The 19,176-nt window shown below is 32.2% G+C and overlaps 1 protein-coding gene across 2 annotated transcripts; it reads left to right on the top strand.

Moving 5' to 3' along the window:
* Positions 1–74: 74 nt before the first annotated feature.
* LOC127712369 (EARP and GARP complex-interacting protein 1-like) lies at positions 75–18,241 on the top strand. Of its 2 annotated transcripts, none has more exons than XM_052218763.1 (9): positions 75–257; positions 2,242–2,325; positions 8,920–9,052; positions 10,311–10,455; positions 10,825–10,924; positions 12,066–12,202; positions 13,369–13,536; positions 17,167–17,334; positions 18,002–18,241. In XM_052218763.1, the coding sequence occupies exons 1-9, from the start codon at positions 201–203 to the stop codon at positions 18,174–18,176; spliced, it is 1,167 nt and encodes a 388-aa protein (XP_052074723.1). In that variant the 5' UTR covers positions 75–200; the 3' UTR covers positions 18,177–18,241. The 2 variants fall into 2 exon arrangements, with proteins under 2 accessions (XP_052074723.1, XP_052074732.1); XM_052218772.1 differs by having other exon boundaries at positions 75–242.
* The last annotated feature ends 935 nt before the right edge of the window (positions 18,242–19,176 follow it).

Below are 19,176 nucleotides of genomic sequence, written 5' to 3' on the forward strand. Positions count from 1 at the left end.
ATGTGAAGAATATCGTAAAAAAAATAATGTTATATAAAGGAATTACGACTACATAAAATAACCATTTGTCCATCTTTACTCAATAGTTCAATTCAGAATGATAATAAAATCATTTATTTTTAGCTATTTACGACGTCCGACAAGCGGCTCACTGGTTTTCGTTTTCACTACTAAAATTAGTCTCGGGACCAGACACTGAGATGGACGACGAATCGCCGGTTATTTATGGACTAGAATTTCAGGTTCTCTTTGTTATAGTATGTTTGTAACAGTCAAATAGTTAGTCCTGATTACCATGATGTTCGATTTTGGCTAGGCATCCCTATCTCCAGACATTGTGGCGTCTGCTGATGATGTTATAGCTGCAGAACCGTAGCTCATACATTGTCATATGCCTATGCAGGCTATGGTCTTTGGAAATCCATGACAATTCGCCCCACTTTCTACCTACTCGCCCCACTCTGGTTTACCAACTCGCTCCACTTATTAAAAAGGCTAGTCCTGTTGAATTTAGTGCAACTCGCCCCTGCGGCTGCACTTATGATAAAGGTTAAAATCCCATTGAATTTTTGAATTTAGTCCTGCCAACTCGCCCCACTTATGAAAAAGGTTAAAATCCCGTTGAGTTTAGTCCTACCAACTCGCCCTACTTATGCATGTTTATGTAAAAGGTTATAATCCCGTTGAATTTAGTCCTACCAACTCGCCCCACTTATGAAAAAGAGTAAAATCCTGATGATCAAAGCCAAAGGTCTGCTAATTTACCCAACTAATGAAAAAAAGAATTAAATCATACGTCTGTAAAGACTACCAACTCGCCCAACTTATGAAAAGGAATTTAATCCCGATGAGTAAAGGTCTGCCAACTCGCCCCACTTATGAAAGGGAGTTAAATCCCATTGAATAGATTTTTCAACTCACCCCACTTTTGAAAAATAGGAAAATTCTGATAAATTTAGTCCCACCAACTCGCCCGACTTATGAAAAAGAGTAAAATCCTGATGAAAAAAGGTCTGCTAACTTGCCCCACTAATGAAAAAAAGAATTAAACCGTACTACATTAAAGACTGCCAACTCGCCCCACTTATGAAAAGAAATTAAATCCCGATGAATAAAAGTCTGCCAACTCGCCTCACTTATGAAAAAGAGTAAAATCCTGATGATTGTAATTGAATGAATGGACATTCTCTTTGATACTTATTTGAAAATAGCATTTGTCTTTCACTGATTGCTTGTTAACGTTTAATTATTCTTAATTCAAAGACAAAAGCTACCAATCCGTTAATTACTATAAAAACAAATTGCTATTAAATTGGAATCCTTAATTGTTTAATGTTATGATAATATATCGCATTATGATACAATTAACTGGTTTCTTTGCAATTATTATGCAAATAAGTAAGCTTGCAAGAATAAAAGTTATTTTCAAATAAATACTACAAAAATAATAATAATAATGTGTCTACAATTATATTTAAGAAATGAAGCATCATTTAATTTCAATCAGAATCATATAATAAATTTTCTTAGTTAGTATTACAAGTTTGTTTTTATGCCCTCGCCGTAGCAGAGGGGGCATTAAGTTTTACCCTTGTCCGTCCGTACATACGTCCCAAAGTTGGTTTCCATTCTCTAACTTTAGTTTGCCTCAACCAAATGTTATGAAACTTATACAAAATGCTTCTTACCACAAAATACAGATCAAGTTTGAATTTTGGTGGTGTCACTTTAACCGTTCTAGAGTTATGCTGAATTTTTCTTTCCCTTCTCTAACTGAAGTTTGCATCAACCAAATGTTATGAAACTTGCATGCAATGCTTATTACCACAAAACTCAGATCAAGTATGAATTTGGGTAGCGTCACTTTTACCGTTCTGGAGTTATGTCCCTTTATAACGTATGCAAGCGGGGGCATCATCTGTGTCCCACGGACACATTCCCCATTTATTTTTTTCTTGTTTCTCTAATTTTTTAGATTTTCTTTTTGCCGTTTATTATCTTTCAAGTCATGATTGAACATGATATATATGTGGTGGTCACAAATCTTTCATCATTTATCATCATACTGGGCTCTATGATTTGAAAATTTCACTTCGAAATTCTTATTCAAGTATTTAAAAAAAAAATTTAAAGTTAAAACCCTTTTGTACAACCTTTAAATTTTTTGAGTTTTAGAATTTAATCGTTATTTTTATGCCATTTCCAATTTCAGTTATTGATTGAATTTATCTTATTTAACAGGCCAAAGCATTAACTGCACAAACAGGAGAAACTGACAAGATCAGGTTTCTGGTTGGAACTCAGTCTTTACGAGTAGAAAATCAGGTAAGACAAAAAAAGTATAAAAATAAAGTAAACAAAAGTGTTATTTAGCTAGAACAAATTTTTTAATCTTCATTAAACATGAATCATATTTTTATACGACCGCAAAAAAATTTTGTGGTCGTATATTGGTATGACGTTGGCGTCGTCGTCTCCGGCGTCGTCCTCCGGCGTCGTCGTCCGAAGACACATTGGTTTTCGCACTCTAGCTTTAGTTTAAGTGAATGGATCTTTTTGAAATTTGGCCATAAGGTTAAATACCACAAAAGGAAGGTTGGGATTGATTTTGGGGGTTATGGTACCAACAGTTAAGGAATTAGGGGCCAAAAATAAGCATTTTCTAGTTTCCAGACAATACCTGTAGAACGGTGTATGGATCTCTCTGAAATTATACTACAAGTTTCCATACCACAAAGGGATGGTTAGGATTTGCTTTGGGGGGTTATGGCTCAAACCGTTTAGGAATTAGGGGCAAAAAAGGGGGAAAAACAAGGTTGTCCTGGTTAATGGACAAATACTTTAGTACAAAACATAATTTAAAGCAGTGTAAGGGAGATAAATCAAATACATCATTGAAATTATCTCCCTTACACTGCTTTTAAATTATGAATAAAGTAATGGTTAATGAACAATAAAGATAATTTAAAACAGTGTAAGGGAGGTAATCCAAATACAACGTTTTGGTTACTTCCCTTACACTGCTTTTAAATTATGTTTAAAGAAATGCATATTTATAAAGGAAGACCAGTAAAAATATCTGCAAATGTTGCATCTTTTTTTTTTACAAAAAATCCATATGAAAGATTTGACACTATATTTTAAATTCTATTATAAAATAGATTAAGTTAGCACTATGGTAAATTTAAATGGGTAATTATGGTTGCCAACTCCATTGGAAATTTGAATTGAGATTTTGACCATATCTTGAGGGAAAGAATTTTTTGGGGAAAAAGGGGGGGGGGGATAAAAAGAAATTGTGGGGGGTCAATTTTTTCTCATTTCACATTTCAGAAATTAAAAAGAATTATTCTTCAAATATTATTTTTTTTTCAAATTTCAAATATTGAAAAATTTCAAGAAGTAATCTTTAATTGCACAGTATGGCGCATTAGATTTGTAAAATCTTTGATCACATTTATTTATTTGTTATGCCGAATCTAACAGTGTATTTAGATTTTTCATTTTGGGTCCAGTTTTCAAATTGGTCTACATTAAGGTCCAAAGGGTCCAAAATTAAACTTTGTTTGATTTTAGCAAAAATTGAATATATGAGGTTCTTTCATATCCTGAATCTAAACATGTATTTAGATTTTTGATTTTTGGCCCAGTTTTCAAGTTGGTCCAAATTGGGGTCCAAAATTAAACTTTGTTTGATTTCAACAAAAATTGAATATATGGGGTTCTTTGATATGCTGAATCTAACCATCTATTTAGATTTTTTATTTGTGGACCCCGTTATCAAATTGGTTCATATTGAGGTCAAAAGGGTCCAAAATTAAACTTTGTTTGATTTCATCTAAAATTGAATTATTGGGGTTCTTTGATATTCCAAATCTAACCGTGTATTTAGATTTTTAATTTTGGGTCCTGTTTTTTAAATTGGTCTCATTAAGGTCCAAAGGGTCCAAAATTAAACTAGTTTGATTTTAACAAAAATTGAATTCTTGGGGTTCTTTGATATGCTGAATCTAAACATGTGTTTAGATTTTTGATTATGGGCCCAGTTTTCAAGTTGGTCCAAGATAGGGTCCAGTATTTAACTTTGTTTGATTTCAACAAAAATTGAATATATGGGGTTCTTTGATATGCTGAATCTCACCATGAATTTAGATTTTTTATTTGTGGGCCCCGCTATCAAATTGGTTCATATTGAGGTCAAAAGGGTCCAAAATTAAACTTTGTTTGATTTCATCAAAAATTGAATTATTGGGGTTCTTTGATATTCCAAATCTAACCGTGTATTTAGATTTTTAATTTTAAGTCCCGTTTTTTAAATTGGTCTACATTAAGGTCCAAAGGGTCCAAAATTAAACTTAGTTTGATTTTAGCAAAAATTGAATTCTTGGGGTTCTTTGATATGCTGAATCTAAACATGTGTTTAGATTTTTGATTATGGGCCCAGTTTTCAAGTTTGTCCAAGTTGGGGTCCAAAATTAAACTTTGTTTGATTTTAACAAAAATTGAATATATGGGGTTCTTTGATATGCTGAATCTAACCATGTATTTTGATTTTGGACATTGGACCATAATAGGTAAATAAAAAAATTCAAGTTCTTAGACCACATTCTTTCTGTGTCAGAAACCTATGCTGTGTCAAATATTTAATAACAATCCAAGTTCAGAGCTGTATCAAGCTTGAATGTTGTGTCCATACTTGCCCCAACTGTTCAGGGTTCGACCTCTGCGGTCGTATCAAGCTGCGCCCCAGCGAAGCATTTTATTGATATCTTGAAAACATATTGAGCAAAGAAACATTTTTTCTACCGGGTAGTCAGGATTTTTTTTACTAGCTTTGTTCTGTCCTATATGTATTTGTTTTCAGTCTTTTCATTTGCTATTGTAAACTTGGTCAAATATGAAGACATGGAATCTGGAATGCTTAATGTTCATGATGTTATAAAATCTGAACTAGTCAGTTAACTTAAAAGCAAGACTGTTTTACCCTAAGCATAACAACAGTCCGGCAAATCAGTTTTCCACCCTTTTTTATACGACCGCAAAAAATTTTTGCGGTCGTATATTGGTATGACGTTGGCGTCGTCGTCGTCGTCCGGCGACGTCGTCCGAAGACACATTGGTTTTCGCCCTCTAACTTTAGTTTAAGTGAATGGATCTCTTTGAAATTTTACCATAAGGTTCAATAACAAAAGGAAGGTGGGGATTGATTTTGGGGGTTATGGTACCAACAGTTAAGGAATTAGGGGCCTAAAAGGGGCCAAAAATAAGCATTTTCTAGTTTCCAGACAATAACTGTGGAACGGTGTATGGATCTCTCTGAAATTATACTACAAGTTTCCATACCACAAAGGGATGGTTAGGATTTGCTTTGGGGGGTTATGGCTCAAACCGTTTAGGAATTGTGGGCAAAAAAGGGGGAAAAACAAGGTTGTCCTGGTTAATGGACAAATACTTTAGTACAAAACATAATTTAAAGCAGTGTAAGGGAGATAAATCAAATACATCATTGAAATTATCTCCCTTACACTGCTTTTAAATTATGTATAAAGTAATGGTTAATGAACAATTAAGATAATTTAAAACAGTGTAAGGGAGGTAATCTAAATACAACGTTTTGGTTACTTCCCTTACACTGCTTTTAAATTATGTTTAAAGAAATGCATATTTATAAAGGAAGACCAGTAAAAATATCTGCAAATGTTGCATCTTTTTTTTTTACAAAAAAATCCATATGAAAGATTTGACACTATATTTTAAATTCTATTATAAAATAGATTAAGTTAGCACTATGGTAAATTTAAATGGGTAATTATGGTTGCAAACTCCATTGGAAATTTGAATTGAGATTATGACCATATCTTGAGGGAAAGAATTTTTTGGGGGAAAAAAGGGGGGGGGGGTAAAAAGAAATTGTGGGGGGTCAATTTTTTCTCATTTCAGATTTCAGAAATTAAAAAGAATTATTCTTCAAATATTATTTTTTTTTCAAATTTCAAATATTGAAAAATTTCAAGAAGTAATCTTTAATTGCACAGTAAATACATGGTTAGATTCAGCATATCAAACTATGCGCCATGCATTAGATTTGTAAAATCTTTGACCACATTTATTTATTTGTTATGCCGAATCTAACCGTGTATTTAGATTTTTCATTTTGGGTCCAGTTTTCAAATTGTTCTACATTAAGGTCCAAAGGGTCCAAAATTAAACTTTGTTTGATTTTAACAAAAAATGACTATATGGGGTTCTTTGATATGCTGAATCTAAACATGTATTTAGATTTTTGATTTTTGGCCCAGTTTTCAAGTTGGTCCAAATTGGGGTCCAAAATTAAACTTCGTTTGATTTCAACAAAAATTGAATATATGGGGTTCTTTGATATGCTGAATCTAACCATGTATTTAGATTTTTTATTTGTGGACCCCGCTATCAAATTGGTTCATATTGAGGTCAAAAGGGTCCAAAATTAAACTTTGTTTGATTTCATCAAAAATTGAATTATAGGGGTTCTTTGATATGCCAAATCTAACTGTGTATTTAGATTTTTAATTTTGGGTCCCGTTTTTTAAATTGGTCTACATCAAGGTCGAAAGGGTCCAAATTTAAACTTAGTTTGATTTTAACAAAAATTGAATTCTTGAAGTTCTTTGATATGCTGAATCTAAACATGTGTTTAGATTTTTGATTATGGGCCCAGTTTTCAAGTTGGTCCAAGTTGGGGTCCAAAATTAAACTTTGTTTGAATTCAACAAAAATTGAATATATGGGGTTCTTTGATATGCTGAATCTAAACATGTATTTAGATTTTTGGCCCAGTTTTAAAGTTGGTCCAAATTTGGGGTCCAAAATTAAACTTTGTTTGATTTCAACAAAAATTGAATATATGGGGTTCTTTGATATGCTGAATCTAACCATGTATTTAGATTTTTTATTTGTGGGCCCCGCTATCAAATTGGTTCATATTGAGGTCAAAAGGGTCCAAAATTAAACTTTGTTTGATTTCATCAAAAATTGAATTATTGGGGTTCTTTGATATGCCAAATCTAACCGTGTTTTTAGATTTTTAATTTTGGGTCCTGTTTTTTAAATTGGTCTACATTAAGGTCCAAAGGGTCCAAAATTAAACTTAGTTTGATTTTAACAAAAATTGAATTCTTGGGGTTCTTTGATATGCTGAATCTAAACATGTGTTTAGATTTTTGATTATGGGCCCAGTTTTCAAGTTGGTCCAAGTTGGGGTCTAAAATTAAACTTTTTTTGATTTCAACAAAAATTGAATATATGGGGTTCTTTGATATGCTGAATCTAACCATGTATTTAGATTTTTTATTTGTGGGCCCTCCATCAAATTGGTTCATATTGAGGTCAAAAGGGTCCAAAATTAAACTTTGTTTGATCTCATCAAATTGAATTATTCGGGTTCTTTGATATTCCAAATCTAACCGTGTATTTAGATTTTTAATTTTGGGTCCTGTTTTTTAAATTGGTCTACATTAAGGTACAAAGGGTCCAAAATTAAACTTAGTTTGATTTTAACAAAAATTGAATTCTTGGGGTTCTTTGATATGCCAAATCTAACCTTGTTTTTAGATTTTTAATTTTGGGTCCTGTTTTTTAAATTGGTCTACATTAAGGTCCAAAGGGTCCAAAATTAAACTTAGTTTGATTTTAACAAAAATTGAATTCTTGGGGTTCTTTGATATGCTGAATCTAAACATGTGTTTAGATTTTTGATTATGGGCCCAGTTTTCAAGTTGGTCCATGTTGGGGTCCAAAATTAAACTTTTTTTGATTTCAACAAAAATTGAATATATGGGGTTCTTTGATATGCTGAATCTAACCATGTATTTAGATTTTTTATTTGTGGGCCCTTTATCAAATTGGTTCATATTGAGGTCAAAAGGGTCCAAAATTAAAATTTGTTTGATTTCATCAAAATTGAATTATTCGGGTTCTTTGATATTCCAAATCTAACCGTGTATTTAGATTTTTATTTTTGGGTCTCGTTTTTTAAATTGGTCTACATTAAGGTACAAAGGGTCCAAAATTAAACTTAGTTTGATTTTAACAAAAATTGAATTCTTGGGGTTCTTTGATATGCTGAATCTAAACATGTGTTTAGATTTTTGATTATGGGCCCAGTTTTCAAGTTTGTCCAAGTTAGGGTCCAAAATTAAACTTTGTTTGATTTCAACAAAAATTGAATATATGGGGTTCTTTGATATGCTGAATCTAACCATGTATTTTGATTTTGGACATTATACCATAATAGGTAAATTTTAAAAAATCAAGTTCTTAGACCACATTCTCTCTGTATCAGAAACCTATGCTGTGTCAAATATTTAATCACAATCCAAATTCAGAGCTGTATCAAACTTGAATGTTGTGTCCATACCTGCCCCAACTGTTCAGGGTTCGACCTCTGCGGTCGTATCAAGCTGCGCCCAGCGAAGCATTTTATTTCTTCAGGCTTGAAGATATGGATTTGATATTTGGTATATTGTTTTATCATGACAAGTTAAAGATCAAGTTTGAATTTTATTCCGGTCTGATGATTTTTGTCCAGAGTCCTTTGACTTAGAAAATTCACTCAAATAATCAGTTTTCTGCACTTTTTTTCATCATGCTTGAAGATATTGACTTGATATTTGTTATAAAGTTTATTCCATGACATGTCATAGATCAAGTTAGCATTTTGTTCCAGTACAATGAGTTTTTAACAGATAGGGGACTATGTATTGCCATGCAATACTCTCAGAATACTTGTTATTATCATTAAGCATGTGAACATCCGAAAAACCTATTTATAATTTTTAGCATAACATGATACATGAAGGAAGTTAAGTACAGTCTTGAATGATAACCAGTTAGGTAAAACATAAGTGTGAATTTACAAAACATGATTTGATTGTTTTCCAGATTCATCACATAGATTTTGATGATGAAAACAACATCATTAACAAGAACATTTACCTGCATCCTGAAGGAGAGATTTGGAATATTAATGCTTCAACAATCGACAAAGACTTAATGACAACATGTTATAATAAAAGTAATTTTATGTATTGCTATATATTTATATGGAATGTTTTTTAAGGGGTCGCATAACAAACATCAAATTAAGTTGATGAAAAGTGTTGCATATTTTTTCAATTTTGAACTTGAAGTGTTGAAAAAGAAAAATGAAAAATTACCATACATTTCAAAATTCAGTATATACAGATAAAACAAAGTTATTTTTATGTCACTCTGTCTCTAATAATCTAATTTGAGATCGTGGATATGCATGGTATATGGCATGAAAACCAAAATATCAAAATACAAAATCACAATCAGTACATCCTTGTGGTCTGTTCCTTTGAGAGTTACAGATAAATGAATGAGTTCACTTTATTAGTTCCCTACCAACGAAGTCGAAGGGGACCTTAGGTTTGCACTCTGTCCGTCTGTCTGTCCGTCTGTCCATCAGTCAGTCCAGCAAATCAGTTTTCCGGACTTTTTTTCTTCATGCTTGAAGATATTGATTTGATATTTGGTGTATTGTTTTATCATGGCAAGTTACAGGTCAAGTTCGATTTTCACGATTTTAGCTTTTCTCCTTGTTCAGTTAAAGCCCTTTCCCTAGAATTAAATTTTTGAGAAATACTTATTAATTACTAGATTTCTTTTCAAAGGGAAATAACTCATTTTTTAACTTTCCCTAGAATTAAATTTTTGATGAAATACTTATTAATTACTAGATTTCTGTTCAAAGGGAAATAACTCATTTTTTTTAAAGATTTGTAAAAGACATTGTATTAAGATAAATGACATTTTGAATTTTTTTCCTTTTCTTTAGTAAATTGTTTGAAGAATTTAGTGGTAGCTTTTTAACCAGTAGGGGACTATGTATTGCCATGCAATACTCACAGAATGCTTGTTGTATTCATAATGATGTTGGTAAACAATAATTAACATGATGATACCCCTACATCATCATTCCATGGTGTTATGGCCTGGATGGTCTCAAGGTAGTGTGCTGGCCTCAAGTGTTGCAGGTCCTTGGTCAAATCCCCAGCCAGGTCAACCCATAGACTTCCAAATTAGTATTTGATGCTTCTCTTCTAAACACACAGCATTTTTGAGTAAGAGCAAAGACTGATTGGTCCAGAATTAAAATAATATGTCTAGGTAGGATTACACATCTACCTGCAAACTTGTGAACTAGCATGTTAAAAACTAAGTTGAAAAGTTACGGTTGTCCATGTGGTACAATGTGTATATATTCATATAATATTAATATAATTTTATTGATACTTTTTGATCTTCAGCATCAGAATCAAAAACAGAAATGAAGGCTGCTATTTGGAGATTACCATCTGATTTTGATAGTGGTCAAGCAGATGACCAGTCAGCACATCCAGCTGTCAGATTGGTCTGTCACCTAAATAACTCAGAATATGGTGATATGAAAAGGTCTGTTTATAATTTTGTAAATTTTGTTGATCAGAAGTAAATCATGAATGTATAAAATCATAGTCACAGGAAATTTAAATAAAAACTTAATAAACGTTATAAGAATCATAATATTTATATTCAAACACACAGATTTTTATTCCATTCAAATGTGCTCAGTGTGTCAGTGTTATACAAAGCAGGGTTAATATTATATCCCATTAACATGTTTTCTTCCTGAATATGCATTAAATTTGCTTGTGGACATTAAACAGCCATCCATCATCATCATAATCCCTTTCAAATGTTATATCTGAGATGCTATTTACTAACATTGAATTGTGCTTTAATAGTCGATTTCATTTTATACAAAGTACTACTTATTTACAGTGTTTTATGGCACCCGACTGGAGATACATCAACTGTGATTGGCTTTGCTGATAACCATATAGTATTGTGGGATATTGACACCTCTTCAAGTACTGCAAAGGTATTTTTAACACTTCTTTCAGTTGTAGTCAAGTAGACTACCTGTACTATTTTGAATACAAAAATTAGACTTTTTGTATCATCCAAGATTTCTATTATATTGTGTGCTCTAAGCTATGAATTACAGTATGAAACTTTTTTATAATAAATGAGTGAATGAGCTTTATAAAAATCTTTGTAATAATCCAGGAGATAATGTACATTTCGCAATATTGCTGTACTGAATAATTTTTATTATTTAAACACCCTAAGTTAAATGTACGAAATTCTGGCTCTAATTAATTGAGTGTTTTCAAAGAAGGTTTTTAAAAATGTTAATGCTGAACAACAGTTGCACTGTACTATTCTTTATTAAACACATATTATTGATCTTCCTTGTGACTGTATCACTCCACTGAGCTTTTCATAACATTGCCTAAAATAACTTTGACCCAGATTCATCACTGATATCATAATTTTCAACCTGAACTTATCAAGTCTCTTGCTATTTGTTTTGTTTGTAGATCAATGAAAACTATTGTTTCTGTTTTGAAAAACAAGAATGTGTCCATAGTACACGGATGCCCCACTCGCTCTATCATTTTCTATGTTCAGTGGACTGTGAAATTGGGGTCAAAACTCTAATTTGGAATTAAAATTAGAAAGATCATACCATAGGGAATATGTGTACTAAGTTTCAAGTTGATTGGACTTCAACTTCATCAAAAACTACCTTGACCAAAAACTTTAACCTAAAGCGGAACAGACGGACAGACGAACGGACACACAGACCGAAAAACATAATGCCCCTAGGTGGGGCATAACAAACAAATATGATTCAATAAATTGATTATCAGATTTTATCATATACATGTAATTGTCAAATATCAGCTGTTAGACACAATATAAAGCCTTTAACTTGGTCGCTGCACTCCAATTGTCTTGTAAGTTGGAGAAGTTGTCGTGTGAAATCTTTGGGAATTCTAGTTTTACAGTTAACAAATTACATTTTTTAAGTGATCTGAACTTTGCAAATGTTTAAATAAACCAGTGCAATTATTGTAAGAAAATGAACCATGTTTTTCAATATTTTGAAAATTTGTAGTACTGTATGTATCTTAAAATTGCATTTATTTAAATTTTTCTTTTATATCTATCAACAGATGACAGCTTCAACAGGATTGGATAGTAAAGGTAACTCTAAATTTACCTCTGGTCAATGGAATCCTCATCATAATTGTACACAGATAGCCACTGCAAATGACACACATATACGAGGATGGGACATTAGGACTATGCAGTAAGTCTTGTTTACAGCTAATGACTCACACAAAGTCTTTCAACACAACCATAGTGCCGCACACAAATGACATATGCATTTGGAGATTTGACGTGCAATGAATCTGTCAACAATTTTTAACACAAACAGATAAGACTAGGCTATAAGAACATTGAAGTAAACATGTCCACAGTGACTGACACATACATATTGGGACATTGGAACCATAAAGCAAATCTTCTCTACAACTGCTAACAAATACCTATTAAATCACATAGTCTTCATTAATGATGTAAATACGAGGGTGGGAATCAGAACCATGATATATGTTGCTACTAACATGAAGTTTGGGGACATTAGAACCACATAGTTACTTTTCTCTACAGCTACCAAGATAAACATAAGGTGCTGAGATATCACATCTTTGCTGCAGGTATACAGCCGCTGACTCACACACAATTATTGGACTGTCTTGTATAACATCCTTGCAGCAAGGCTGTGTGTATCTAGTTCTTTTAGTTTGATTCACAGCAGATGTGATATAAATACGTTAAGATTAAGGTATACCCAACATTTTCCGTATTCATATTGTGATTTAAACGTTAAAAACGTTTTTCAATGTATGGCTTCAATTTCTTTGTTCATTTATCGTATTTCAGACATTAATGAAGGTTTGATTTAAATGTTATTTAAAACAAAGTAAATGGGTTATTACCTTGAATATATATCAAGATAAGAACAATGCAAAGTTTTTCAAAATGCAGGTTCGGATTTACTCTCATAGTAAGTTGTCATAGATATATATTATATTTTAAATGATGCTACTCCAAGAGGTATTAACCTTTTAAATTATCTTATTACAGTACACTGGATCCAAATGACACAGATATTTAGATTATGTATGCTTAATGATTAATGTAACAGGGGTACATTATATTAGTTAAGAAGTTGTCTGTCCATTTATCCATCAGTAACCTTGGCAGAAACACTGAATGGATTTCACAGAAACTAAATCACATTAATTATAATGTGTATCTTCTTTCTTTTTTTTTTTAAATCAGATGACCTTTACTGCTCTTTTATCAGGGATATCAATTTATGAGCTTTACTAAAAATACTTCTAGTTTTAAAAAAAACTTTATACTTTGATTTTTCTACTTTTTTAATATTTATTGCTTTTGCTTTAGACAGGTTTATACAATAGAGAATGCTCATGGTCAGCTGGTCAGGGATTTAGACTTCAATCCAAATAAACAGTATTATATAGTAAGCTGTGGTGATGATTGTAAAGTCAAATTCTGGGACATCAGAAATCCTACAGAATCACTGGCAGTTCTCTCACAACATTCTCATTGGTAATTATAACAAATAGTTCAATAAGACAAGTTTTTATAATGTTCATTTTTTTTAAAGTTTGCCTTGTCACTGGTTTTTAAGTAGTTGTGATAAATATTGTTGAGAGAAGAATGTGAATCATTTTCAGTTCAGTTGCTTTCTTTTATTTGTCATGGACTCATTTAGACCAGTTTTATTTTACTTTTCTTGTTTGTTGTTGTGCAGTGTTGTTTTAAACTTTTGGTTGGCTTTTGATTCAAATTTGTTTCATTTAGAAATGATCAGAAACATTGTGATGTACTGTAATTTGGTTTTGAGTCTTAACCTTACTGCTTTGAATGATATAAATAAAAAAAATGGTATAAAAAGACTTGCTATTGGTTTGGTATCTTTAGTTTTTGGAAAATGACGCTATCAGCGGCATGTTTCCGATACCATTGACCAGAACTAACGGAAGTTGATTATGCCTCCGCCTACCGCACTCGGTTTCATATTTACTATTTTACATGCTATTACTAACTGGAATCTGCTTTAATTACGCTACACTCGAACAAAGTGTTGTAGTCGGACGGGAACCAGTTTACATACGTTATTTTATTTACCATGCAAAAAGATATCTTGACCTGTCCATATGTTTTTTGTTATTAAATGGTATTTGGAGCTATCCCTTTGTTATATTTTTCATATTTATTCGAGCTTTCACTTTTATGCACATGTCTTACAATCGTAAACAATCGGTATGTATACATGATAAATAGATCCGTTTTGTTATGGTGTTGGACTTTTTACCCTCCAATGATCAGCAATCGCTAGACAAAATAGTTCTCCTAAATAATGTCAGCCTTTCATGCCATTTCAACTTTACAATCATTAAAAAAGTAATAATCGGAATCATTTTGATATCCATTGGATAGAAACTGATCTTTATCCAGATTTACGAAGATTTTAATAATCGGAAATTAGTAATACGGTTATACCCACGCGGTGCGTATGAATCTTTGTTTACAAAGTTATAGCAGCAGAGTCTGTAACTGTATCATTATTAATTAACTACATTGTTATTGTACTTAATATGATGAAAACTGCATATGCAATATAAGATGTCAACTCGGCCAAAACAGATTTTTTTTCCGTATTGGCCGAGTTCTGATCCGGCCAAAACAGGATTCCGGAACGTCTCTAGTTTTTAGATCGTAAGTCAGGATAAACTCAAACTGAAAGTAAACAGTTGTTTGTACGACGCAGCTTTTATTTACTCACCATAAACAAGCTGAAACGTTCAGTATGGCATATATTTTAGGTTAAAGACGGTCCCATTCATTTGAAAAGCATTTTGAAAGTAGACGATGGAATTATTTCAGATTTGGGGAACGAGTAAATTATCACAAAGTTCATTTCTTGACGACCTCATAATTTCATCATGTCGATGGTACAAATCGATTTTTACTGTTTACTTTCGCTTCTCATGTTTTGTAAACGGTCTTTTATTTTTAAACCCGAACCAGGCATATGCATTCTGTAATTGCGCAAATCTTCGTTCTTTGGTCAATTGGCTTATGGATAGTTGTATCAATTTCAACTCTTACATTATTTTTTTAAAAATATATTTGCATTACACATGCAATGGCAGTACCTTTCCAATTACTATTTATGTGTTGTGTCTAAATTAAAGTTGTAACACTTTATAGTGACTGGAAAGAGTAGAAAAATTCATCAGATGAGAACAGGCTGAAGATACATGGAAACGGCACCAAATCATTAGATATTGCATCTTATAAAAAGAAACTGAGATTTGGATAGTTCCACTTCAAGGTAAAAATGTTTATCTCTTGTGAAATGAAATAAAAAAATATTGTAACACTGTAGTTAATTAATAAAGATACTATTACATGTATTTCTGTATTGGCCTTATTGTTGGTCCTCGGCCAGCAGTACACCAAGACATGGACCAATAACAAGGACAATACAGAAATACTTACGCAATAATATTATAGAATGACAGTATGGTTCAATAGCGGGAATCAGCCCCTCAACTACTTTTTACATAAATATTAACTTCTGGCTTCAACTCCTTGTTCGTCTTGTCTGGAGATCTTGTTGTAGTTCCAGTTAGGCAAGCATTTTAGAGACGTATCCCGTCCATCCTCTCTTGACTTGTAATTTATGGTGATAGATTTTGCCGCTTGACGTTGTATCCTTTCAAGCTTGTTTTTTTTTGTTACCGTGTAGGGGTCCCATACTATGGCTCCATATTAAATTGTAAGATCCATTCCTAAAGGTCTAGATCATTGTTCTAATCTGACACAAATTTCAATAACTGGAATGCTACCCAAGTTGAATATATGGTGACCTACTAGAACAGCATTATCACTATTGAAATTGTGTTTAATACCATGATTGTTCAATGTCATTAACTTAAATGGAGACAGACATTTGACCCGAAAGGTGGTGTGGGAGTGCAAAATCAAAAACTAACTGACTATGATATATGGTTAAAGAATGAATATCAATTACATGGGTCAACATGGTCAAGGGCAGAGTTGTTATGAAATAACAATATGGCAGAGAAGTGGTTTCAAGTTTCATATAAAGCGACCTGACTGACATGAAATAAAAAATCAAAGGAGTATCCCTATTTGTCTAATCTTCAAGGTGAAATAAAACTAGTAAAACAATATTATACTATTGTCTAAATCTACAGAAATATTATTTGCTTCAAGTAACAGAAATAACTAGGTCACTAGTAACTTATTTAATGAGTACATGTATGTGGGGTATAAGAGCTTGATAACAACAGGCTCTTCATAATCATTTGGTTTGAAAAGGATACTAGTAGTCTATATTCTTGATTTAGAAAAATGTAATTGCAAGACAAAAATCACATTACTTAGAATACTTTAGATCATTCAGGTAGTCTTTATTTATATGTACAAAAGAACAGCCAGTAGTCATTGGATATTGTAGATCATTCAAATAGTCTTGACCTATTTATTAGTACAAAAAAACAGCCAGTAGTCATTGGATATTGTAGATCATTCTGGTAGTCTTGACCTATTTATTTATAGAAAAAAACAGCCAGTAGTCATTGGATACTGTAGATCATTCAGGTAGTCTTGACCTATACATTTGTACTAAAAAAACAGCCAGTTGTCATCTTCACATAACACACACATATACGAATATCAATTATATGCTTACGAGACATGTTGGAATGTTAAACTAATTAGGGTATGTGAAAATCAAGACTTGCATAAAAAATATCACAATATTAGAGGCAGTGGCGTCATTTTTCCTCAGAGCTTTCAGCTCTTTGATTCAAAATATTGAAAAACTAAAAACAGATTTTTTTTTTCAATACAAATTTAGGATGTACACATTATAACAAACTAATTGCATACTGCATAGCTTTATATTATTTTGTAGTTTTAAGGAGTTGAGGCTCATAGAAACTGGTCTCCAAATTTAGTATAGATATGATAAATGTATTAAGACGAATATCACAAATATCAAAACTTGCACCAGTATCATATTATTCTGTAATATCTATTAAGACCAGGCAGGAAGTCACCAGTTTTGCTGCCATTCTAAATTGGGATATGAAGAATAAAATGAAGTAATTGAAGATTAATCTATCTCTTTTTCTGTTACAGGGTATGGTCTGTGAAATACAACCATTTTCATGATCAGTTGATATTATCCTCCAGTAGTGATAGCCGTGTTATTTTAAATAGTGTTGTATCTCTTTCATCTGAACCATATGGTAATCTAGCAGATAATAATGATAGTGATAGTGATGAAGACCAGGATGAGATTGAAAGGTAGCGATGAACCAAAATGGATATTACATTTTCATGTCACCTTAGCCCTGTGAGAGTAGTGATACATAGTTATAAAGTTTCTATAAACACTACACAGAAATCACAAAATAAGAAGAGTTGTTGGTTATATCTCAATGAGATGGCAACACAGCAAAATTAGAAAGGATGTTAAGAGGTCAATATACTGCCTTCAACAGTATACATGTGATTATATCATAAATCAAGTTCTAAATCTCTAAAACTCTTGACAGTAGATTTATCAGAGACTTCCATAAATCTGCTAAAACATCAAATTCTTTAAAAGACAAAAACTCTTACTGATATTAACAGACACCACTAATGAGATGAATGTATACAATGTATACTGCAGTTACTAGTTAATAAAGTATAACTTACTGATATTAACAGACATCACTAATGAGATGAATGTATACAATGTATACTGCAGTTACTAGTTAATAAAGTATAACTTACTGATATTAACAGACACCCCTAATGAGATAAATGTATACAATGTATACTGCAGTTACTAGTTAATAAAGTATAACTTACTGATATTAACAGACATCACTAATGAGATGAATGTATACAATGTATACTGCAGTTACTTGTTGATAAAGTATAATAGACACATGTTTAATATATATAACCTTTTATTGTCTGACAGATCTAAAGAACCTCAACAAGATGGTATAATATCTACATATGAAGAACATGAAGATAGTGTATATGCTGTGGACTGGTCAGCAGCAGATCCTTGGGTGTTTGCTTCTCTTAGTTATGATGGACGATTAGTTATAAACAGAGTTCCTCGGGCTGAAAAGTACAAAATTTTGTTGTGACAAATGGACACTTGTGTTATTAAAGTGCAATATATTTTATTTATTAAATATCTTAATATTACAAATATTTGTTATAATAGATCAATATCAGAATTTATTGTGAATAAACTAATACACATAATATACTCATATATAAAAATAAGGAGATGTGGTATTACTGCCAATGAGACCCGAGTCCAAATGATGTTGATGTGAACAATTATAGGTCACTGTATGGCCTTCAATAAAAGACATAGTTAGCTAAATTTGCTCTGAATAACCTTCTGGCATCATGCAACAATCACTTTTTAATTATGACGTTAAATATTTCTAATTGTGATGCAAAATTTGAGACAAGTTGTTTGAGATTTAGTGATGGTGGACAAATTTGCATACAAGTGTAAATACCTCTATTAGTAAAACCCATACCGTATTAAAATGATAAAAATATGCAAATGTTTGCGTTCAGTCTGAAATTTATCACACCCCTGCTCCAAGGGAGGGGTATACCTCTTTGCCTTATTCCGTCCATATATTCAGTCTGAGATTCACATCCCTGCTCCAAGGTAGGGGTATACTTCTTTATTTCATTCTATCCATATGTCCTACAACATTTTTTTCTACAAATCAGAGCGTCCTTAAAACTGGTTTCAAGCTTCATATGAGCAAGCTTTAACATCACTTCTAAAGCTCATTATGCCTATAGCTTAGGTATCATTAGTGAAAAAAAGATCACAGAACATCATGTTAAAAACTGAATCCGTTTTGCACAGTAGTGGTTTTTATACGACCGCAAAATTGGTATCACGTCGTCGTCGTCCGAAGACATTTGGTTTTCGGACAATAATTTTAGTATAAGTAAATAGAAATCTATGAAATTTTAACACAAGGTTTATAACCACAAAAGGAAGGTTGGAATTGATTTTAGGGTTTATGGTCCTAACAGTTTAGGAATTAGGAGCCAAAAAAGGGCCCAAATAAGCATTTTTCTAGTTTCCAGACAATAACTTGTGGAAAGGTG

Source organism: Mytilus californianus, unplaced genomic scaffold (genome assembly GCF_021869535.1).
Source record: "Mytilus californianus isolate M0D057914Y unplaced genomic scaffold, xbMytCali1.0.p SCAF_1, whole genome shotgun sequence".
Classification (NCBI taxonomy): Eukaryota; Metazoa; Mollusca; class Bivalvia; order Mytilida; family Mytilidae; genus Mytilus; species Mytilus californianus.